This window comes from Ambystoma mexicanum, chromosome 8, assembly GCF_040938575.1.
Source record: "Ambystoma mexicanum isolate Mex_15411 chromosome 8, UKY_AmexF1_1, whole genome shotgun sequence".
NCBI classification, from domain to species: domain Eukaryota; kingdom Metazoa; phylum Chordata; class Amphibia; order Caudata; family Ambystomatidae; genus Ambystoma; species Ambystoma mexicanum.
Window position 1 is genome coordinate 1,000,126,105 of NC_090929.1, and position 25,903 is coordinate 1,000,152,007.

Below are 25,903 nucleotides of genomic sequence, written 5' to 3' on the forward strand. Positions count from 1 at the left end.
GCGTAGCTCCCTGTCGTTTGCATCCGCAGAAGGCAGCAACCTGATGCGAAGCAGAGATCGGTACACCGATGAAAGCTGAACATAAGAAAGCCAAGTACCGAGAAGAATACCTGAGCGAGTGCCGAGGCCCGCCAGTTTCCCACACTCAACTGAAGGTACTGGGGAGCACAGGAAAAGCGGGAGGCAGCCGGGGAAGGAGCACGTTAAGAGTACAACTCGTCCCAGTCATAAAGACAAGTCAAGAGGAGCACAATTGTTGAATTACCTATGCGAAAGGTGTCTAGAGTCAATAGCCAGCAACTCTGTGAGGGAATGATGTGCATGAAGAGTATAACTTGACCTAATCCCAAAGAAGAGACAGAATCACTGAAGTTGTTTAACTGACAATGTGCAGAGCTCATAGAGCAAATACTAAAACCTAAAAGGGTAATGGAGAGAGGCTGGAGACAAACAGGGATATGGTCTCATAAATTGAGAGGAAAAATGGAGAAAACACTACCAAAGCCGTGTCTTAAGAAATATGGTATAATAGTAGCAAGAGAGTATGAGAACAGAAGAGAAAGCACTAAGAGGGAGTGAGACATTATACAAAGGGATTGAGCCCCCCATAATCTAATCAAAGGTGAATTTAGAGACAATAAAACGAGAGACAAGAGTGTGCAAAAGTATGGAAAGACTAATTGGCCACAACATATCCTTAAAGAAGGCACACAACCTAGGAGTGTTGTTCAAGAAGTACAAGAGCTCATGGAGCAGATATCCAGGCTTTATTGAAGATTATAAAAAGAGGAAACTGGTGAAACAGATGTTTCGTCCAAAGACTATTGAAGAAATCACCAACCCAAGAGAATAAGGATCTTCTCTTGGATGAGTCCAAGTTGTTCATCTTCGTGGTAGGGTTAGGTAGAGTTAGGTTTGGACCGAGAACATTTGATTTTAGGACTTCCTGACGACTACCCTTAGTTCTTTTTGGTAGTTAGAAATTACCTGATAGAGCGTAGTAATTGCATTCCCTGTAATTTCTCCTTCTAGGAGGTTAGCTTCTATCGGTGAGCATGCATGGAGGTTCCAATTACCTCTGTTTCCTTGAGCTATGGTGTGCTTTAATCATATGTGTATATATCGATCCCTGTGTGTTGGGCCATAAGCCTGCATTAAGTGTTGGAAAGGGGACAGCTGGCCCTGAAGTAGAACATGCTGAAGCTCCCTGATCCCTCTGGCAGACCAACTAGTCTGGAGCCCCATCTTATAGACTTTTAGTAAGTCAGAGTTTCCCCAATATCGTGCTTCCAATGTCACTGTTGCCCCACCTGCAAGCCCATTGCCCTAAGTGCTTCCCCCCGCACCGCCAGTGTACGCTATCCTGGTTGTGCGAGTTTGTGTGGTTGGTCGTACAACACCTGTAATGGGGGATGAACACCCATGCTTTCTCGTTCTAGTTTTAGTCTGATGCGCCAGCCCCTAATCGCTAAATATCCAGTCATCCACTACTAGATGGGAGGCCAGAAGCATTGTTGGATATTGGGATGTCCCAATCCTCCTTCCCAAACCAACCTGGTGAATGTGCTGAGCGTTATTCTTTGAGTGGTCTTGCCCCATATGAGCTCTTTTTGTATACCTTCTATGTCCAAAAACACCTTTTGGGAAATTCTCAATAGAGTGTTCTGGAGAATATATATATATATACATATATATATATATATATATATACATACATATATACACACTTCAACGCAATGGCTCCAAGTCTAGGCGCAGCAAGGTGCAAAGTTCAACACTATGGCTAACTGAGTGTGGCCGGAGCGGTGACCTACCCCTAATCCAGCCTTAGTAGGTATAGATGTTATATATATATATATATATAAATATATATATATATATATATATATATAGGAGCGGAGGCAATGGCAGCATTTTGAAGAGATTGGCCCTTCCCAACAGCGACATTGGGAGAGCAGCCCAATGTCTGACATCGTCATGCAATCTCCCACTCACCAGTTCCAGATTGTGTCGAAGGAAAGTAGATTCACCCACACCTATTCAGACCCCCAAGTATTTTATGGAACCCCTGGCTATCGTTCGAGGGCAATTGTTCCATACAGCTTCCCTGTCCCCCTTGACTGGCATGAGTTCAGATTCATCAAGTTGACACAGAGGCCACTATAACCACTGAATCTCCAAAGGACCTCCATCACCAGCCATTTGAGCCTCATCCCCATCTAGGGTAGGTGTCCTTGACCTTTTCTGGCCCTGCATAGTTCTTTAAGCACCCCCATTTGACCAAGGAAGCCTGCAGTGGACTGATTGTTTCCTGCACTGGTTTGGATTATTGTTCCTGCCGTCCTGGGTTGTGATTGGCCGTTCCAACCTCCCACATGACCGTAACGAATATACTCGGCAGGCTCCCCAGGACAGCCTTGCCTGGGCACCTGGCTAAGGGCCAAGGCAAAGGGCAGCTCCCCCACAGGGCAGCTCTACTCCCTGTTTGCCCAGTGAGACATCCTACAGCAATAGACAGGCAAGGTGGCCTAGGTGGGGAGTACCCCCATTACTGTACTCCAGTAAAACCCCATAACATCTATACCTACTAAGGCTGGATTAGGGGTAGGTCACCGCTCCGGCCACACTCAGTTAGCCATAGTGTTGAACTTTGCACCTTGCTGCGCCTAGACTTGGAGCCATTGTGTTGAAGTGTGTTCCTCATTGTGTTTCTAAAATAGACAATGTGTTGCACTTTCTGCGCCTAGAGTTAGTCATTGGGTCTCATTACGTGTTTGCCAGTGCAGCAATGACATGCCATATTTCTGTATAATGGCACGTTTCTGCACCGGCAAACTACACCGGTAATACTGGCAATCCCCAGATGGAATCCTATGGGACTCCATGGAATGGGGATTAACCACCCTTGCCGGCACTTGGAATCTGCCAGTTACTCTGCCAGACTAAGTGCCCGTAACAGTAATTCCGTCTGGTGGTATCTCGCCAGGTTCGTAAGGAAACCCATTGGGTTAACCTTTGCACCTTGTTGCACCTAGAGTTAGCCAGTGTGTTGGACTTTGCACCTTGCTGTGCCTAGAGAGCCATTGTATTTAATTTTGCTCCTTGATGGGTTCCAATATAGACATTGTTTTTATACACATTCTACACTTTTCTGCACCTAGAGTTAGCCATTGTGTTGAAATGTGCTCCTTGTTGCATTTATAAAATAGGCATCGTTATATTTTGCAACTTGCGAAGCTCTGAGTTAGTCATTGTACTGATCTTTGCTCCTCGCTGTGCCCTAAACTAGGGATAGGGTTGTACATTGCTCTTCACTGCACTCCAGGTTAGCCACTGTGCTGTGCTTCGCTCTTTGCATTCCCTAAAACAGCCAGTCGGTAGGAAACAGCTTGTGCACGCCTCAGAGATAACCATTGTGTTATTCATTGCAAAGTACACCCTTATCTCCATGCCACACTCATCCCAGATCACAGCAGAGTGCTGGCACTCCAAAAAGCTAGCCAACACTCCTGATCACCTGTCTCCCCCTCTCTCAAACTCCTTCCTCCCACCTCTCATTCACCCACACCCCCTCTCATTTACCTACCATGCCCACCCTTCTCCTTTTCCCACTCCTCACACCATACCATCCAACACCTCCAACCCCACTGCTATGTCCCTCACACTTCCAGAAATAGGACCGCACGGTGGCACTCTACCTCTCAAAAACATCAGTTCCACGCCTCACACTTCAGTTCTTGTTCGAACTAACCATCCTCTCCCAAACACTTTCAGACCCTCCCACTATCCCCTTACACCTCTCTACTCAAAGAAATACTTTCTACGTGTGCAGGCGCTGTTGGACAGTCCATCATCAACAGTTCTCTATCATCTGGTATCTTCCCTGAGGCCTTCAAACCCTCATATGGCAAACCCCATCTCAAAAAACCCTCGCTCAACCCCTTCTCTCCCTCAAACTACTGCCCTATCTCTAACACCTGCTTCATTGCCAAACTCCTAGACTGCACTGCCTACAAGCAACTCAGCCTCTTTGCAGAAGCCAACAGGCTCCGCGACCCAGAACAATCTGGGTTCAGACCCCTTCCAGGAAATGAATTCTCTCGTTTCTATCGATCTCAAAAGGTCAGCTGATTCGAAGGATGCGGCACTCTCACCCTCCTTGATCTATCCACTGCTTTTGACACAGTTGACCACTCAATACTCAAACTCTTCACTGTAGGCATCAGAGACTCCACCCTAAAATTTATCTCTTCATTCCTTCCTTTCATGCTCTTTCCACCTTTTTCCTTAGCCCCTCTTCTCTGTTCCGAAAGGGGTCCCACCGGGAGCCTCCTTGTACCGCTCCTTTCAAACTCTACCATAGCCCTCAGCTGGCACTCATCTGCTCTCACATCCTTACCTGCTATAACTATGCAGTTGATACACAGATCATCCTCCAAATCCCCAATATACCAGCCTCCACCTGACCCGATCTCTCTTCAAGCCATTCTGATTTTGACCTACTGGATGGCCCAACACCTTCTCATCAAACCCGGCAAAACGGAAATTCTAATATGCGGCAAAACCACTCATTCCCCAACTGATACCCTGGCCACACTCCCTCGGAACCGCACTTGCAGCTTCCACATCAGTAAAACAATCTTGGATGCACACTAAAGTCCAGCCCATTACATCAACTCTTGTCCAGAACCTGGCACTTTCACTTATGCATCCCAAGATTAATATTTCCCTATATCTCCTACCAACATAGAGTTTCTGCCATTCTTGCCATCATTAACTCCCGCCTAGACTATGCCAACTCCCTCTACCTGGGCGCACCAGTATATCAGCTAAGGAAACTCTGCAAATCCAAAATTCCACAGCCAGACTCCTCCTGGCCCTCTCACCCAGCGAACACATCTCCCCGCCCTTAGAGCACTAGACTGGGTTCCTATCAGCCGTCGTGTGCCCCTTAAAGCCATTTGCATCACCCACAAGCTCTCCATAACACTGGACCAGAGTTCCTCCAAGAAAAGATCACCCACTAGCAACTCACTGGAAACCTCCAATCCAGCTCAGCACTCTGTCATAATTCCCCCTGCCAATTCCACCAGAATCGGAGGATTGACTTACTTTATAAAAGCACCCTCTATTTGGAACGCACTTCCTCTTCACAACCACCACATTGATGACTACACCTCCTTCAGAGAAAAAAAAAAAACCTGAGTATTTTCTTGACTTCGAAACTGTCACAGAGAACATTTCCGCCATCCCCTCCAGCCTTCAACCCAGTTCCTAATCTACCAGGCACTTGATCAGACACCCCCAGGCGGAGCCAGCTGTCTTTGCAGTGGCCCACCCTTGCACTCGGACAAGTGCAGATTAGGAACACAAAGCCCTCCTAGGCAGACATCGGCTGTTATTGTAGTGGTCCTGCCTAGAGGCACTCAGAACCCTTTGAATACGCAATACACAACAGCTATCTACAGTCTATAAACTACCGATATGCCCACAGATGTATCAAAGAACCTCATGCCACGGCACACTCATTCCTGGTCACCTTAGCACCCTCCCTGACATGCCATTCACCTAGGGGCTTATTGAAGATAGACCAGCCTACCTATCTACTTTACAAGCCAAGCTCACACTCTTTTCTAAGTCTCAAGACAACCTTCATTACCTGATCCCGGACTTTCAAGATGACCTGTAACCGTTTCGTGTATCTGCCCTGGGCAATCATGCCCGGGCAGCCAGCTGAGGGTGAGTGGCAAAGGGCAACTCCCTTTTGGATAGCTCCCTCCCTGGGGGCCCCTCTTCACACATGGATGACAACCGACAAAGCACCCTACAGCTACAACTAAGTTAAGGTGGTACAGTGATGAGCACAGCACTTGTTGAAGAGGAAGAGTTTTAATTGAGCACATTACCATCATCATCATACTAAAACACTGTGTAAATTACCTGCTTCACCCCCGAGTTGGACTTATTGGGTATCTGTGTGTTGCACTTAGCTGTATTTTGGGGGCAGGCAATGTATTGTACTTTGATAGATTGTTGGGGTATGAAATGGATTTCTAAATTCTGGCCTGATAGACAGATGTTTAGGAAGCCACCCTTGTTAGTGAAACATGGGACACTTCTGGGAAGATAACCAGACCAAATTCATGGTAGATTGGAGTCAAGGCTAATTCTCAGGAGGAGTGAGGGTGATCAGAGGTCTGGTGAGCACACAGCGAAACACAGAGAATTACCATTACACAGAAGTATACGAAAATGTCCAATTTATTAGGCCCAAGAATAAACACAAGTGAATAATGAATAGCAAAATACCACACATGCACACACTATGTAAAATATAGGCAGTCACTGGAATCAATGTGATAAAGTTAGAAACTCCACCAATACCTGCAAAGGAAAAAGGCAGACAATCTTTACAGCATAGACAAACTTCAGATATGGAAAACCCTAACTTTAGAAGTCCCACCCCTATGGTAAGTGGAGCCTTGTGCTCAATTTTCGATGTGCACGTAAAAATGCTCAGTCGTGCGTAAAAGTCACAAAGTACCTTTCTAAGGAGCTGGCAAAGTTAGGGACGGGATTCTGAAGGGAGAAAACTGGTTCCAAGAGTCAGGGGAGGATCTGCTTTGATGAACAAAGCTATTCCCAACTTTCTCAGGACTTTATGAAGCAGAGGCTACGCAAGCCAAAAAGAGGACCACAAGGAATCCTCTGTTCGTAAAATGCTATGGATGAACCAGAGTGCACCGGTAAGCAGAGGTGTAGACAGCGTAGTGCCCGAGCGGGCAAGGCCCAAGCAAAATCTGTAAAGGCCCACGCTGCAGCTCTGTGTGGGCATTTACAGATGTTAATGTCACTTCAGTGGGGCCAAGTACATTAGCTTCAGGCCCCACTTGTTAGGGAATCCTGGCTACGCCTCTTCCGATAAGTGGTTTCAGTACTCAATGCCCTTAACTCGGTTTTGGTCCAAACTTGTCAGGTCTAGAAGGGATCATCAGAGGTTCAATGTTCACCCTCGCTTTGGCTTCGAAGTGCACAGGCGCTGCGGGTGCAGATGTGGGTCAGTTTGCAACAGGAGCTGTATTTCTCAATTCAGTTGAAGAATAAAGGTAAAACTGATGAAGCTGGTCTTAGGGCACAAGAAGGAACGCAGGAAAACTGCATTCAGTGACGCAGGGGCACCCAACTTTCGCAATCTGATGCAACCTTCTCTCTCGTGGCCCAAAGCATCTGGGATGATGTAAGTCAGTGAAAATGTGCTTTGCTGCACATGTTAGGATTCCCCAAAAGTTATAGGCAAAACGTGATGCAGTGATGCTCCTGAATGGGTGCCAAGGTTTGAGCTGGACAGCCCACTGGATGGCCAAGAAACACTTCTGAAAAAGCTCTTTTGCAGGGCAACCAGGAGGCATTGTGAGTGGGTGGTCCCACCATGCCAAAGGTTTGAAGCACCTTCACAGGTCTTCTGAGATCAAGTGCAAAGCAGGGCTATACTGGGATAACAGTGGGCTCAGGATGCCAACCTTCTTCTGCACGTTGGATCTGCTCTGCTATTCTGGATACTCTGCTCCATCTACAGGTCAATTTTGACCCGTTACTGATCTGAGGGTCTGCATTCAGGACCCCTCCTCATAACCACTAGTCCGGCGAGTGCTTGCACCCGGCCGGCGAATGAGAAGATCTGCCCCACTCATGGACACCAGCAGTGGTCCAATAATGGACCACTGAGGCTCTCATGCCCTTGTGCACACCAGCCATCCTGGCACCAGTAGTGTGGATTGGGACCAGACAGTCCCAACCCACTTTCTGGGTACCCACACACATGGCCTGCAGGAGCCCACGAAAGAAGCTGCTTTTGCAGGAAACTGCATGCCCAAATAAGGAATTCCTGGGTCACAGAGACCAGGGGGAAGCTTCAAGAACACCATGGCCAAAAGAACAAACTAAAGACCTCGTGGAACAGCCAGGATGGACACTAGCCACAGTCATCAGCCAAATGCGGTAAGCGCAGTATCGCTCAGTAAAAAAGTTGTATATACAAGACAAAGCTACTGCTGCCACCAGTCTGTTGCTAGGCACACTGTTCAGTAACCAAAACAGCCTTACGGTATGACTAGGGCCAGAAAACACAATAACCCTATTGAGCGGTACAGTAAGGTACTTTGTGCAATGGTAAAACATTACCATAAGTAGCAACAAAGTCGTAAGACTAAGAGAAATAAAGCTTCTCAGTACTGATAGCCTGAAGGACGTGTCAGTTTCCCCATTACAATGAGCAAAAGCCCAAAGGAGCGCAGCTGAGAGAGGTGCTCCACTGGCAAAAGTCAGGTCAGGATACTGTTACAAAAGTAAAACATTTGGGAGGGGTCCACAAATATGGCGGGAGAGTTGCCTTTAGAGAAATGTTCCCCAACAGTGACCCTAGGTGTAGTGAGGGGGTATGAAATATATTGCACTTAGCTGGATTGGTGGAGGTATGAAATGTGCAACCCTAGCTGTATTCTGGGGTAGGAAGGTATTTAACTTAGATGGATTGTTGGGGGTATAACATGTGTGACCCCAGCTGTATTTTGGGGGTAGGAAAATGCTTCGTAACACTATAAAAGTAATCTGTCTATTGCATTTAGTGAATCCTATTATCCTAGTTCCTATGGCAGCCTGCCCGTCATGCCTAGAAGATGTACTAGGACAGCCAGTCGATTGCGCTTAGTAGACTTGAGGGTAGCCGGTCCATAGTGCCTAGAAGAGTCTACAAGGGTAGCTGATCTTTCCCCACAGATGACCCAATGACACAGGGGCAGAGATAAAGCTCCATCTGAGCTCTAGGTACGTATAAATACACCACTTAGGTGGACATCTGCCACATGCATGGCTATCCATTCACATATTAGAATGCAGCTACGAGCTAGGACATAATTCGGTCAAGCTGGACACAAGTCTCTTGCACTTGCACACACTCGTGACCACCCCCCTCAGCACCCACTCGCCCACATGCCAGACCTTTTAGGTTGCTTACTGGAGCCTAGCCAGCCAATTTAATTCCTAATCTTGGCCAAGAAGCCTTTCACATACCTGTACTTCAGACCTTGAGGGCATTCCCACCACATTCGTGTGGAGACCATAACAATGGAAAAAGGTGCTTTATAAATGACTACTACTATTACCACTAGGTAGGGTAAACACTTCAGTGATGGGGAAAGTTAGGCCTTATCTATATAATTTCATTAAAAACCACTAATATACTAAAATACTAGTCCACGATCATGAGACTAACCCCTATACATTAAAGGGCAGGGAGAAAATAGCCTAAGGGATCCTTGAAAAAAGAAATAACTTGGTCCCCGTTACCCAAGAAGTAGAAGCGTTAATGGAGAAGGGTTCAAGGGGTTTTGGAGAAGCCAATACAGCCAGGGTACATGTTTGCCAAGATCGGGCATAGGAGGAGATACCCTTACATGATCTGGCCTTTGGCAGGGTGATTCCAGAGGATACCTGTACAACCAAGCACCCCACCCTTTATGAAGAAGGGATTGTTATGTTGGGGTGATTTTACAAACAAGAGAGCTTACCCTGAGCACAGTTGGTGGTTCCCCAAAGCCATCGTAGAATTGTATGGGAGCAGGATCATTCCCATTTAACATCAGTTCACCAGGGAGTGGGTAAAACTCAGTCAGGTAATACCCAGACTCTACTGGCCCATAGTTTTTGCCGATGTTAAAAACTATGCACTGACCAGTGACATTTGTCAGAAGACAGCAACAACTCCTGTTCCCAGATCCACCTTACAGCACTTACCAATTATCGAGCTCCCTTTCTCTAGAATAGCAATGGACGTCGTCGGACCGTTTGAAACATCTAAGCTGGGAATCCAATTTATTTTAGTGATAGTGGATAGTCTGCAATAACACTTGCCAACAGATATTGAAAAATCTGTTAACCTTTTTGGCTAGTGTAGGATTCCCAAAGTAGATCCTTACTGATGAAGGTACTACCTTTATGTCCCACCTAACTCAAGAAGTACAGGAGTTACTTCACATCAAAACTCTTCTAACGCCAGTCTACCATATCCAGACAGATGGTTTGGTACAAAGATTCAATCAGACGTTAAAAGAATCTTACAGAAGTTGGCAGAATGTGATGGGAAAAACTGGGGAATTCTGATACCATTGGCTTTATTTGCAGTCTAGAAGACCCCTCGGGCCTCCTTGGTATATTTCCCTTTCAAGTTACTATATGGAAGAGAACGTCAGGATGTCCATGACATTCTCAAACAGACCTGGGATATGAGAGAGAGGAAGCCATCTTGCTGAATTCCCAAACCGCCCAAAAATTGAAAACCCACATGGCAGTGGTGAGAGAAATTGTGAAACAACATCTAGGACAGGCCCAAGAACAGCAGAAGACTATTTATTATAAACATGCTTGGAGAAATCAAGAGTAGTTGGCTTTGAGACTAAACAAGGGAAAGGAGGGAAGAACTTTAAATGGTTTATAGATATAAAGCCTGTTCAAAAAACTGAAACTATTCGATATTTGGGGATACTATTTAACACATCAATAAGAGAATGGGACTGGATCAACGACCTGAAAGTAAAAATCAATACTTTGGCCCTACAAAGGTGCCAAATTACACCGTGAATACGGCAAATTTATACTGTTGCCAGTGATCCAATTCGGTCGCCAGAAGGTGGTTCCAACTGTCACTTTCGGCAGTGAAGCAGGTCTAAACATCGACTGCAAGATATGGAACCAGCTAGAAGGAAATTTCTGGAGGAAGGTGTAGCGTCTCCCGTCAAATGTGTCTATATTAGCAGTGAGAAACGAGCTGGGGCTAGACTCACTTAGTGCCTCGGTATTATGGAAATCTTTTTCCCTATTTCGGAAGATGTCAGACCCAGATCAAGCTGCCCCATACATAATCTTTGAGGAAACCCCGAATATACTGTATAATGGGCTGCTAAAAGACTGGGTGACAAAAATATTAAAAAATTGACCCATATAAGTGCCTCTGTCGAATTCCTGCAAGCAAGTCCTTGTGCAGTAAAAAATAAAAGTGAGCCAGAGTGACTGAAGTACAACACTAGATGGTCGCTCAAAATTAAAGTCAGTCATCACACTAACCACAGATATGTTCATCCAGTAAACCAAGTTCCAAGATATTTGTGACAGTGTCCTTTGAGACATCATCGCGACCAGTTTCTGCGCTTACGGCTGAACTTGTCGGCGGCCAAAGAGACGCTTTGGCAAAAACAAGACAACGATACAACCAACAACTTATGTCGATACTGTGGAAATTACGTGGAAACTTCAAAACATCTAGTGGTCGAATGTTTAGCCCTAAAATCTGAACGAACTGTCGCTTTGGGGAAATGTGCCCCTTTTAATGACATTATGGATGACTGGTGGCTTTCACTCTTAGCTGTCATAATATTATGCTGATATGTGCCACTGTGAACTACCTAGACAGATTACTAATAAGGGATGGTTGAGTTGGTTCCCGATGAACTACCAGTAATTAGACGAATGGACGTTTCTATGTTGACTATATATGTTTCAAGATGAACTCTGATCTATCTGGCTCAAAGAATAGAAAAATGGTCGTGGATTGAAGCACTATTTTCTGTTGTATCTCGGTGTTGTCCTTCTATCTTATCTTGTGATATTTTCGGAAATATGATGAAACTGGAAAAGTTAATGTTAAAAAGTTTTGTATAAAACTAAATACAAAATTAAAAAAAAAAAAAAAAAAAAACATGCTGTGACCAGATAATTTTTGGTCAGGCAGCTATTCTTAGTTCTACCAACCTCTGAAAATAAGATGGCTTCGAAGTGGTATGGACCCTATGAAGTTCTGGAAAAAAGGTCCCTTGGATTACCTAATATCCCAGCCAGACAGACATTAAAAGAAACAAGTGTGAGAAACCAGAAGGTGTCTCACCCACTGGTCCCCGGGGATCTGTCATCCAGGTGGCCAGGACACGGCCATCGCTTTTGGATCCAGTTCCTGGGGGTGGATCAGTGCGGGAGATCATCTGGGTGAGTGGTCTTCGGGGAGTGGTAGTGGGACGCCGGATGGCGAGACGTGGTATCCCCTTCCTTGTAACACCTTTACCCCTTGTAACACCTTCACCCCATGTATACGTAGGAGCTCTCCCCTCTCACCCCCCCCCCCCCATCTCTCCTTTCCAACATGAACACTAACAGAGCGCCTGCTCTGGGAGAAAACATACTAACACCCGAGCAGTATACCTGACATACCCCAATACAATGGTCAGGCGAGGTCATGCAATTACCGCCAATCACTCACACCTGACTTCATTAAGTTTCCCCACACAGATAAAAGGCGGAGCATGAAAGCACACGCTGAGCGAGACAAAGCACACGAGGAAACAGCAGCTTCGAGACAGCAGCTGAACGAGAGAAGAACGGTGGCAAAACAGGAGGGAGATCGCAAGGTGGGAAATTTCCTTGACCTTTCCGACAAGAAACTGTTACTTTCAAGAGCCCTCGAGATTAGAGCGTGTAAAACCAGGAAAACATGCTGAAGAATCCTGTATTGTGTGTCAGAGATACCCAGGGCCCTCCCACATCACTAAACAAGGTGGGTAGAAGCAGCAGCTGATGTAGTACCGTCCTAGGCTCAAAGAACAAAGCAGCATCAGTGAAATCAACACAGCCGGTGAGTTGGAGGGATCGATACAAGACCGGTCTGTGTTGAAACCAAGGTTGCAAGCAACAACATTGTACGGCGGGCGCCGGAATGAACATTGTTAAAGCGTGTGTGATAAAAGACGCAAGTAAAGTTGAACTACTGATGAATTTTTTAACTTTAAAAGCGAAATACGATACCTTTGACAGAGTGGTACGGCACATTGTGGGTGCTCAATCGAAGGTCTCTGTAAGGTATCCAGCTGAGAAGTGGCAGAAGTGAAAGTTAAAGGGTTATATTAAGAAGAGAACAAAGAATTTGGAATCGAAGTGGTCCTGCGACGGGTCAAGCAAAATCCTGCGCACAGTCGAAAGTATTTGATTTTGATATAGTAAAGAAAGTTTGGAAAAGGAGATACATTTTGTCTGAGCCCGGCAGAGGGAGACCAGTTGAAGGTTTTGTGTAAAAGTGGGTCTGGCCCAGTGGAGGGGGACCCGGGGTGAACAGTAAATCACCAGAGAATTTGTGCATACGAGAATACTGAGGAGAAAGGAACTTTGAATGTTTGTTGCATCAGGCCCTCTGAAATAAGACTTTGAATGGCAAAAAGACTTTGGCATAGAAGGTCCTGATACTAAGATTTTGAACTGCATCCTCGTGCTAGAAAATCCAGAGTATGTGCTAAGCTCGAGCGTGGCACCTTGTCCCCTGCTGAAAACGTGGGAAGGAAAGCGAACGGCTCAGCTATCCTGACATATCATTTCTTGAACACTTTTTTGTATAACATTGTTTCCCGCACCATTTGTATTTAGAAGTAAGGTTTGTTAGTATAGGCCTTTTATTTTGACCAGACTCTACTAGGGCTGCATTATTTGATGGTCGTAGCTTGCTTCCATCTTTAGATTAAGGAATAGAGAGGCATTTTTCAAACCCAATGGAAGTTCAATTAAACACCCTTGAACTGTGACCATGTGTGTCTGTCTTCAGTGTTTGATACCATGCCTTCCTTATACAAGTCTATCATGTGAACCTTCTTAAATAGTGGAGGATAGACTGTAGCGAGTCCACTACAGTCACCATGGCCACTCTCCTGATGCGAGTCAGAATGGGAACACCAATTAATTTCCCCAATATTACCACCCTCACAACAAAAAGACCTTTGTGACCTACTCTTCCAGTTCCCTGAACTTTTTTCGAAACAACCAGGTACAGTCACAAATTTCTTTCATTACTTCCGAACACCGTCAGGGAAAACTATCAACCTTAAACCCTATAGAATCCCAGAAGCAAGACAACATTTAATTGAACAGGGGATGGAGAAGATGATCAAGGCCAATATCAAGCCCTATGAGAGTCCCAGGTCCTCCCCTATTGTTTTAGTTGCCAAACATGATCAATCCTTGCGTTTCTTTATAGATTTGAGGAAACTAAATTCAATTTCCTGTCTTTGATAATTACCCAATTCCAATGATTGATGACCTAATAGAAAAACTAGGTACAGCAAAGTACATTTCTACCCTGGATTTGACCAAAAGGGTATTGGCAGGTTTCATTAAATCCATTGGATCGAGAAAAGTCTGCCTTCTCAACAGCTCAAGGCTCGTTTCAATTTAAAGTCTTACTCACTGGACTCCATGGAGGTCCTGCAACCTTTCAAAGGCTAATGGACAGAATATTAAAACCTTACAGTGCTTCCTTGGAGCATATCTCGACGACAGTCATCTATAGTGACAGCTGGCCAGCGCATGTAAATCTGTATTGGATCACACATGCTCTGAGAAAAGCAGGCTTAAGAGCAAATCCCCGAAAGTGCCAACCCACCCAGTTGGCTGTACAATATCTGGGATATTTGATGGTAAATGGCCTAATCCAACCTCAGGCAGAGAAAGTTAAGGCAGTACAACAGACACCAACACCCAAGACGAAACACGATGTTAGAGCCTTCCTCGGACTAACCGGATATTACCGCAGATTTATCTCAAACTACTCCACCTTGGAGGCTGATCTCACCGACAAGCTAAACTCACACCCCCAGGAGCTAACCTGGGATAAGACGGACCAAGCCAGCTTCGACGGCCAGAAAGCTATATTTTGTCAGTAACACGTTCTGAAAATGCTAGATTTTAATAAGGAGTTTCTTCTACAGACTGATACTTCTAAAGTTGGCTTGGGTGCAGTCCTCTCTTAGGAATACGACGGGAGTGAACATCCAGTGTTGTGCACTAGCCAGAAACAGAGCTTGAAGCATTAGCCATCAAGTGGGCCATATTACATCTGAGGTATTATGTAACAGGAAGAAAAGTGAAGTTAGTTCCAACCCTCACTATTGACCTGGATGAGCCTTTAGAAAAGATACAAATCCCAGAGTAATGAGATGGTTCATGGATTTACAACCCTTTTGTTTCATGGTGAAACACAGAAAAGGAAGTAAAAGTGAAATGTGGACTTTCCGGTTCCCTCTCAACGGAGATGGGGAAGCCACCATTGCAATGGGAAGGGTATGTGACTAATCAACGGTATTTGTCCCTTCTCCCAAAGGGGGAGCCACCCCCCATTGAGGCAAGGGAGGTGAGCCTACTCTGCAAAACCCTGCCTAGGGGTCTGGGCAAGTGGGACCTCACTGGGAGTGACTCCCACCTAGGGGACAAGGACTTCCGTTCCTGTGAGGAACCCCCTGGATCAGCCACACAATCAGCATATATGGGACTGCCTATTGGGAAGAGAAATGCAACATCCTTATATGTGGCTGTAGGCAATGCTGAAGCAAAACCATCAGAGAACGTAAAAGAAGATGCCCCTTTAAAAGCCTTGCGCTTAACTGTGACGAGGAAGAGGGAGCTTATTGGATGCAGGGAAAGCCCCCTGATGGGATCCCAACCAGACGGCCGGAGTCCAGACTAGCTCCAGAGCCCGTGACTTTCGAATACTCGAGGATCACCAAAGCGAGATGCCAGGAGACCACCTAGCAAGGCACTGGGGGAACCACTGTCCGAGAGAGAGAAGGGGTGTCCAGGACTTGGTAGTGTCATGACAAGTGAATCGTGGTGGTCAAAGCAACCACACAACTACACAGAGACCATCACTAGTGGGAGCAAGCAGAGATCCCGGTTGTCCACATCTGAAGAAGGCTGAGGGGAAGCAGAGATCGGGACGCAGACGAACGCTGAGCAGAAGGAAACTGAGTACCACGAAGAATACCAGCGCGAGTGCTGAGCCCTGCAAGGTTCCTATACTCCCATGAAGGTACCAGGGAATACGGGAAAAGCAAGAGGGAGCCGGGAAGGAACACATGAGGAGTACAACTCATCCCAGCCATAAAGATGAGTCAAGAGGAACACAGTTATAGAATTACTAATGCAAAATTTGTCTAGTCAAGAACCGGCAACCTTGTGAGGGGAATAACATGCATGAAGAGTATAACTCGTCCTAGTCCCAAAGAAGAGACAAGGACTAAAGTTGTTTAACTGGCAATGTGGAGAGCTTATACAGTGAATACCAAATAAAACCAAAAGGGTAATAGAGACTGGAGACAAATACCCTTGGAGGAAGGGACACAGTCTCATAAGCCAAGAGAGGAAGACTGGAGAAAACACAACCCAAAACCGTCTCTTGAGAAATTTGTTATCTTAGTACCAAGAATATGAGAATAGAAAAGCACTAAAGATCAGAGAAGAGGGACGTTAAACACAGGGATTAAGTACCATGTAATCTAATGAAGGGTGAATTTAGAGACTATAAAACAAGAGAAGAGTGAACAAAAGTATGTACAGACTCATTGGCCACAACATATCCTTAATGTACACAACCCAGGAGTGTTGTCCAAGAATTTAAAAAGCTCATGGAGCAGATATCCAGGCTTTATTGAATAAGATTTTAAAAAGAGGAAACTGTTGAAACAGACATTTCATCCAGAAACTATTGAAGAAATCACCAACAAGAGAATAAGGATCTTTGCTTGGATGAGTCCAAGCTGTTTATCTTAGTGGTAGGGCTAGGTACAGTTTATACTGAAGACCTTTTTATTTTTTGGAACCCTTTAGCAAGAGAGAAAGCTAGGCTTCCTATATAAAATTTCATTTAAAAAAAAATCACAAAAATGCCCTTAAAGTGTATAACCCCTTCTTCTGGCACGCCACAACTTCCTAATGGTGCTCCCTATTGACTGTAGTCTCAACTAGAGATTTGCATGTGATATAAAGATTACTAATGAAAACTTATGAAGGTCTCTTAATAGCTAGACCAGCCCGGCTTACTTTTTTAGAAAGGGTATAGATAGTCAACTATGGTGAACAGTAAAGCCAATAAGGATGTGGATAGAAAATGTGACCAGTCTTGAGCAAACAAGGACTGTAAAAAAGACTTCAATTGATTTTTTTTAAATGCATAACGTGGTTTGGTTTTAAGTTTGTTCATTTAGTGTTAGAAGTGGTGGCTGTTGTGTGATTAAATGAACCCATAGGGGTAGTATATCTACAAACATATGGAAGGAGTTGTTTCACCCTATATGAACAGGTGGAGCCAGGGTTCATATCAGGTATATATCCAAGGGAGATCTAGAATATCAGAACTTTGCATTGAGAATGGTTTGGCAAGTGGCAAGGTCAAAGTCAGGCTGAAGAACTGAGGGAATGGTTAAACCAATGGCCCATTTCCTGTTTCCACATATGTGCAGGTAGTGCCAAAAGTCACCAAGAAGTAGAGCTGCATTATGTTCTTTTTATCACTCAAAAAAGAAAGAAAACGTAAGCGGGTCATTGTGAGTTCCGAGGTAGTGGTACATCTGGCGGTATTTAGGAAATACTGCCAGTTTCACCATATGCCAGGTTTAGGGTTCGTACAAATATTGCCAGTGAATTCCGTGGGGGACTTTCAATTGAAAATCCGCCTATTGTTTGTTACCTGTGCCTCATAGGTGGCGGTAAAAGTTCCAAATTAGACACAACATTTTTGTTTTTTTAACTGTAGAGAGGGCTTTCCTTCAATGCAGTAAACGGTAAGGAGATGGAGATGGGCATCTCTGATGCACCATCTCAAAAATGACGCTTTTATGCTTTGAAAAAGAAAATGTACAACAGTGGCATGAACCATTTCACCACATGATCCGTTTCCACTTTCACATTGAAAGTAGGAATGGGTAGAGCAAGGTGTTAAAAAATACCACTGGTGGAGGTGGTATTTCTGGAACACAGAGGTATTCCAGAAATACCACTTCCGCCAGTGGCCAATTCTGAAGTGGGTGGATTTTATGAAATATCACCAAACAAATCTGCGCAACGCAAAAAAAGGCCCTAAATGTTTTCCCAAAAAGTTTCTTGAAGGCTTATTTGTAAAATGTGTTTCAGGAGTGCTCAAACATATGGCATTGTCCGGAGCTACACCACATCCACCCCTAAAAGACAAACCTGGCATTCTTGACATGAAATACGAAAAATTCAAACCTCCAGTGCTTTTCTCGCCTCATGAGCAATGGTACCTGAGTAGAAGGCTGCGCTGAAGGCATAGATGCACATTCCCCAGCAGCCCATTGTCACCCCGGCGTTGTATTTTTGGTATTCTTCTGAATTGTGGGGGGCTTTAGGATTGCCTTCAAACACAACTTCTCCCATGAAATCAGTGTAGAACAGCAACATCCCCTCAAAGGACAGCCACCCTGTGGAGGGAAACATGTTCAGAGGCATTAACAACACGTTCTCTAGGTAACTGACATTACTACCAATTACAAATTCAACAACACACTTTGCAAAATATACCCGTCATCTGCACGTTTGCATAAGTAAAAAATGGTTGTGATTTGTATTTTCAGGATTCCCCATTCTTCAGGTCTTGCAATGTTTATAAGCCACTCAGCCAAAGGGCCACATATGAGATGACTACGTTGACCAGAATAGCATAAAACGGAGAGAAGGACACAAGTGAGGAGTTGATGTATATGCAACACACATCAAACCAGATGTGAATATAGTGCTTACAAAAAGCACATCTGGATAGTTCCTTATTTCACTGCGGGCTATGCTCTGCAGACAGCAGCCTACTGCTGCAGGAAGAGTGCACCTAGACATGGCTCAGGGCGGGAGCTTGAAATCAGATATTTTATGCTGCTCAGATGGAGGGAATCAGAAAATGAGTGAGTGGAATCTTTAAGAGTTGGCAGATGTACTCCAGAGTTGTGTGGGCGATGATGTGGGGGTACGCTGGGAAACAGAATGATTTTAGTTATGCTGGGGGTGGCGATAACCAGATGCTCTCATTGGCGCCAATGCATTGTGGCTTGTGGCAGTGCTAGATGGCAGTGTAGTAACATGGTTACTATGTAATTTAGGTCGCCAAATTATGGACTACATCCCATCAAGCACGTTCATTGGCTGCTGGCAGTAGCTGGTTCCAGGTGGTCAGCCACTACTGTCCTATGATCCTGCCTTCAGGATTCCTGGGCCAGTTGAGTGGCTGAAAGCTGCAAATTGAGGTTTCCACTTATTGCGAATCCTCGGATGAGGAAGCATGGTTCATTGTTATTAAAAAAAAATAAAATAAATAAAAGCAGGACTGCAAACTAGTTGACTCGGTATTTTCCCAACACGAGATTCATTAGTGGCTTGCCCTTTTTACAGGAACATCTGTTTATTACACTTTCACTCTGTACACAACCTCTGAGAACATCTGGCCAAGACTCCATGGCCATGATGCTGTGCTGCCACTGTGATTAACAGACAGATGTGGAAAGATATAGTAGCCAGCTGGAAGATCTAAAAGTCAAAATTAGCCAACAAGCATAACTCATTCATAAAAACGTGTGTACCCTTTTCATTCTCTTTGGGACGAGTGTACACGTCCTAATTTCTTTAGGGAATAACTGAAATTCTTGCGCTCAGACGGCTAAACTGCAAATGTATTAGGACACTGATGGCATGAGCCACCCTTTGGCCTCTTAACCTAGGGGCTTCTATACATGAATTACAATGCCAAGTCCCGAAGCTGCGCCGTCCCACAGAGTCCACGTATTGGTAGGTGCAGATAATCACGCGGCCTCTGCTCTGATCAAACGTGACATTAGTTGAGTTGTCATGCTGGCGTGCAGAGGATATGATGATTTGCACGTCCTAGTATTTGATAATTAGTTCCGCCTTTTTGTTAGTGCTAAATGTTTGCCCACGATGGTTGCCCATCAGAGGTGATGTCATTATTTTACAAGGTAAACAATGATGGTCTAAGTATTATTACTAAATTGTGCAAGAGAAGTGGTATTTGTATGCCTGGTTCGCTCTTTTTGGTGCTGCTACACCGAAAAAAAATAGCTAGTTAACGAAGCGTGTTGGACAACTAGGACTTGTTCTTCCATGTTCTTTTGCAGAGACAGTTGAACAATTTGTGAAGCAGGCCGTATCGGCTCTGTGAGCGTGCTGCGAAGCCTGTTTCTCTTAATTGCCACCAAACGTAGTTCCCTCATACATGAGGGAGGAATTTGGCAGACTTGACGTCTGCAACAATGAACTCAAAAACGAAAAGCTGAACAATCTCTGACTGTTACTAGGGGATACATTCAAACACATGTGTAACTTATAAAGAAGGTAACATGAATTGCAAAAAAATGTGTATAAACTCTCTTAAGCGCTCTGCGGGCTTAACGCGCAAACGTATCTAACGTGAATTTGCGCATTTACTTTAGTCGACTACCATTTTAACACTGATGCAAAGGACCTGCCTCAATGTACCATCGCAGGTGATGGAGATAGGGGATGGTGGTACTGCCCAGGCGGGAATCCCGTTTACCACAAAGCTGGTATTCCCTGAGAGCGATAGCTAATCGGTAAAACGTGCGCTTGAGCAAGGAATTTGGTTTCGACACTAGCAAGTATGAGGTCAAATGGTGTAATTTTGCACCCCCAAAGTGCGTAGGGCACTCCGATTACAGAAAAACAAGGCGAGCGGTGGAGAGGGAGGCCATGGCCAGCTCACTTCTTAATGCAAACGCAGTGCACTGCCAATGCATTCCTCTTGGCCCTCCTTTCTTTATTCAAAGTCCCGGTTAGTGTAATGCCGGCATGACCTGGACAAGGGGCACTTCTGACGAGAGCGCCGAGTACGCAGGTGCTCTGGTACATCAGTCAAACTGTGATTGGACACAAGGAAGCACATTTAGGCGGGAAAGAGGGTCCTGAAAGAAACTGCGCGAAGAACAGGCATAATAGGCGTTGCTTTCACATCTTGCATTTTGTGCACTGCATTTTGTTATGCCCAGTCAACTCAAAGCTATGCCACATGCACCAAAGGCATGGGATAGATTCATAAAGATTTGCACTGGGGCAAACGAGGACATGCCTACAATATGTAAGTGACACGCTGCCACAAATCACCACCCCCAACTCACCATAGAGGCTCTTGCACTTTACTTTGAGAGGCGCTGTAATTCCCCTAGTGACTGCCACCCCTCACTTCATTTCCCCACAACTACTATAGTTCTCTGCTTGTCAGCCTGTCATGGAGCCATCATTTTCTGGGTGACTCACCCATGCCTAAGCACATGGACTAGCGCCCCCCCCCGCATACCCTGCCACTTCCCTCCCCCGCGCCCCTCCAGGGCTTGACTCTGTTCACAGCACTAGTCACGTCAACAGTGTATTGCCATCCACTTCCTCTCACACTCCTCTAAGACAGCCAGCCCCTGCATCCCTGACCGGATTACTCCGACATTGAAGTCAACTGTCAATCATGCAGTCAATGGGATATAGTTCCTCCCTGCCAGGTTCCATGGGGACAGACCATGCTGCCAGCTACTTCCAGGCACCTGTTGCCACAGTACAGAGCTACCCAACCAACAACCAGCATCACACCCGGAAATACTGCTATGAAAGCTTAACATCCTAGATCTGAGGCAGCCCGTTTCCATCTACTGGCTAGCTACTAGGTAAACAGCAGTCTGAGCCTGTAAAATGACGTGAGGATTACACAGGCATCTCAAGATTGTCTTCAGTTTTAGGCTTTGCGAATCAGGTATAAAGTAGGTGTGAATCTGAGTTGCCCACAGGCATCTCCTGATTTGCTCATGGTCAAAACTTTGTGAACCAGGACTCCTGCATAGAACGTTTTCTGAGTAGGTGCAAGTGGATCTAGGTCATGTGGCCCGAGCCGCACCCACCTGTCAATCACTGCTAAACTGTTGGTGTCTTCCTGTTTAGCTGCCCTTTTTTTGTACTTTAACAGCCCTCCAGCCTCTTTTCCTTTGCAGTCAGTGAGCAAGTGGATCTAGGTCACGTGACCTAAGCCCCTCCCACCCATTTTAAAAAAGCTTGGCCACCCTCAGTCACATCGTATACAGACCACATCCTCCCAGCCTTCATCCTCAAGACCCTCCCTGCAGAACCTCTCCTTTCCTACCTGGAGATCATCAGCTCCCTAACTCAAGGCACCTTCCCGTCAACCCTAAAGACAGAACAAAGCCTCCCTCTACTAAAGAAACCCTACAATGGATCCCAACAACCTGGGTAATTATCGCTCCATCACCCATCTTCCCTTCCTAGGTAAGATCATTGTCAAAGCGACACCAACAATCACCTCCAATCCAACCAATCCTGATTTAGACCCAGATGAAGCATGGAGACGGCAACCATACATGTGGTCGACGACATCCTCAACATCCTTGAAGATGGCCACCCATGCCTCCTGGTTCTACTCGACCTCAGCTGCTTTTAAAACAGACCACCAAGCTCTCACAGCCACCCTACAATGTTAAATGGGGATCAGCGTCATTGTCCTAAACTGGTTTAAGTCCTAACTCACCAACCACCAGCAGTTTGTTCAGATGGACTCGTGTAGATCGCCAATGCTACCCATCACCTGTAGAGTCCAGCAGGGTTCCATCCTCTCACCAGTGATCTTCAATCTATATACAGAGCTGCTGGGACCCATCCTAACCACACACACACACACACACACACACACACACACCATCCACCAATATGCCGACGACACACAGCTATTACTCAAGATGAAATCCATCAAGGACATCCACAGGCTCAAAACCTTCCTCTCGCTGATCCAGTCTTGGATGTCCAATGCATATTTTAAGCTTAACCCCTTCAAGACCAAATGCGTAATCCTCACCAACACCACCAAACAGCCAGGCATATAGACCTGGCTATCAACCATGAACCCTCATCACTGGCTCCCACTGCACGCACAAATCATCTTCAAGTCTTGCTGCATCATCTATAAGGCAGTAACCCTCAAGTCACGCAGCTACCTTGTGGAGAACTCAGCATCTCCGGCAGACAGAGCACAACTAAAAGCCAGGACACGTCCAGACTTGAAATCCACTGCTGCAAAAAGGAAAGTATGAGAAAATAAGCCTTCTCTGCCTATGCCCCAAGACTACGGAACCTCCTCCAGTCAGCATCAGACTCACCCCCAAGCGGATACAATTCAGAAAAGAACTCAAGACCCACCTCTTCAAGGAGTCTCTCCTCCTCAACGCCTAGGCCATCACGTTGTCACTGCGCCACCCAACTCGCTAGACCCCGTACACCCTTCTCCTGCCCGCCACCCTGTAAGGCTGCATCCCTCCTATATGCCCCTCTATATCCTGACCCCCGCTGTGTATCTGTTCTGTTCCCTCTGAAAAGCACTGTTGTGCATCTGTAATGTATTTCTCTGTAAAGCGCTCCCGTTGCTTCTCGAAGCTAGGCGCATGCACAATAAATACTATAACATTTTGCAATGTGCTAGATAGGAGCTACTGCTAGCATGCTGCTAGAAATATAAAACAGAAATGGCTGCAAATGGGAAGAGCTAACATGAAAACCAGTGGAAACGTTTTTAGTTTCAGCATGGTCTTTTCTGGTGTTGTGGAGCAGAGGGTCCTGGCATGTGCATGCATGTTAAGAGCGTGAACACTTAATTCCTTTACAGTAATTTGTCATCCAAGAGTATTTTGTGTGCAAATATATCACAGAGATAGGCTGAATGTGACTCTGTTGCTACTTCTGAAGGTACAACCCGCCACCTCCCTTCAGCCCCATGCCCGTCTCTTCTCACGAGAGGACGAGCTATCCCTGTAAATGGTGTTAATCTGGAAAAACGGGTTGTCATTGAGGATCCTACACCTTCCCGGGTTCGCAAAAGATAACGGAGTCAGAGGAGGAAGGAAAAATAGTACAAAAAAACCTTGCTAACTTCTACTTCTTCAATAAGTCCATGTTCTTGAAGTGTTTCCCATGCCAGCAGCAGACTACTTAGAACACTATTTCCCAGCACTTTCCCTGATTTTCTAGTTGTGCAACCACCACAAGATGGCCTGTGGCATATTTCCTGAAGCTGTTTTCTTCCAACTTGTTCAAACTGTGCCATTTCCTGAATTGTTTCTGGTGATCACCTTTCCTACCATCGCTATTGTGCTCATTGACTCTTTTGCAGATTTTATCATCAGAGGTGTGTCCTCAAATATTTGGTCTGATTTTCTGCAGCAGTGTTTCCGCCCAATAACTTCACTGTCTTCTGTAATATTAGATGCCTTGGTATTTCTCTGGCGATCTGCATAATTTCATTTCCTCTTTCCTATTACCTATTGCTTGCTTTGGTGTGCTGGGCAACTGTGAGTATTCCTAAGAAACTATCTACGATTCAATTGGATAGTGGCCAGATGGGCGTGATTTTTTGATGATCGATACCCGTATGTTTAAATAAATTGGAGAAGTCAGAGTTGACTGAAGCACACCAGGGCTTCCCCATTCTGAAAAAACACTGTCTCGTACGGTGATGTTGCCAGTGGATGTGTATGGTATAGTTTTCATGATCAGAAATCTAGAATATTCATCCAGGTATTTGGAGCTTCATTCCATACGCTGACACTGATCATGGACCTTTGCACCTAATGTGGAAATCGGATGATAACATCTTATTTATAGAGACAGACATGCGCCAACTAATGCACAGCCAACGCGCATTTGCCACGATAAAGCCATTGAGCTAATGCTTGTATTGAACATTTGAAAATAGTCAATACAGAACGTACGCTCTTACTGAGATACACAAAATGCATTACATTGTTTAAGAACTATATAAGGTTAACTACTCACTACAATATGAACAAAAGGTCTTGAAGACGACCAAGGTCGAAACACGTGTCGGCTGACCACCACGTTGTTTGACAAAAAAACAATTAATTTCTCTTGGAAAGAAACCATCTAAAACCATTTTTTGGACTGAGCATATTGCCAATTAATTGCTTTCCTTAATTGAAGAGGTAGATCGCAGATACCCCAATCCCAAACTCACTTTCTATATTCATCCAGGATGCCCAGGAGATACTTATTGTCCTTTAGCTGTCCAAAGAAATCTGCTGCCACGTCTTGCTGACATTTTTAGTGCCTTTGAGCCTTCAGGACTGCTTTTGCAATGATGGCATCGAGCACGGAGAACCAGTGTGTCATTTTGTTGCTACTTCATTTTGTTGCTACTATTTTTCAACGTGCTTAGTGTGGTGTCTCCACGATTTGCTAAGACATTTGGGGGTGAAAATGCAGTGTCTACAAAGAATGCCATTGGCAGATTCTGATAATCCTCCATATTTAAGGCTTGCATTTCCTCTGCGTCAATACCGCCTTTATTTTCTCCCTGCAATTTGTGCCAAGGTGATTGGTCCTACTTGGAGCCCAAGTTTAAGTGGTTTGGACCCAAAGAGGTGCAAGATGAAGTCAGCGGGGTTGCATTTTTTTGAAGGTTTGTATAGGATTATCAAGTTATACTCCGATTTCTGCCATCATAGGAGTTGATCTTTCTAGCGGATTCCCGCTGTGGGGTCTGTTGAGTCAGAATGGTCCCCAGACCAAATGGGTTGGCATCCACCAAAATTTCAGTTCACAAAGATTGTTTGAAGTATGCAATATGCTCCGTTGTCGCAATGTCTCCATCAGTTGAAAAGCATACTCTTGTGCATTTGACCTAGTCAAGGATATGCCTTTTTTTGAAATTCCCTCAGGGATATGCTGATGGTGGTGAAGTCCTTCAGGTAACTGGAACAATTGCTGACCATACCTAGAAATGATGATACATCACACACCCCAGAAGGTGCAGGATTGCCAGCAGTTAATTCCACTTTGCAGATTCAGGATGCAGCCCTTTGTTGGAAAATGTATGCCCAAACAATTTCAACTTCTTATTGAATTCATATTTGTCGATGTTGACAATCAGGCCCGCTTGTTGTAGGGCCCCACGTATGCTCTCCTAGAGTGCAGCCATGATGTTCTTGAGTGCTCCCCAACAATA

At 45.2% G+C, this 25,903-nt stretch overlaps 1 protein-coding gene across 5 annotated transcripts in view; it reads right to left on the reverse strand.

The window, feature by feature from the left end:
• The window catches only part of SLC45A1 (solute carrier family 45 member 1), a 581,272-nt gene that overhangs the window by 95,218 nt on the left and 460,151 nt on the right, over positions 1-25,903 (reverse strand). For all 5 annotated transcript variants that reach the window (XM_069610920.1, XM_069610919.1, XM_069610917.1 and 2 more), the window contains one exon: positions 18,120-18,296. In XM_069610920.1, the coding sequence (XP_069467021.1) occupies positions 18,120-18,296 (177 nt within the window). The remainder of the gene's footprint in view (positions 1-18,119; positions 18,297-25,903) is intronic.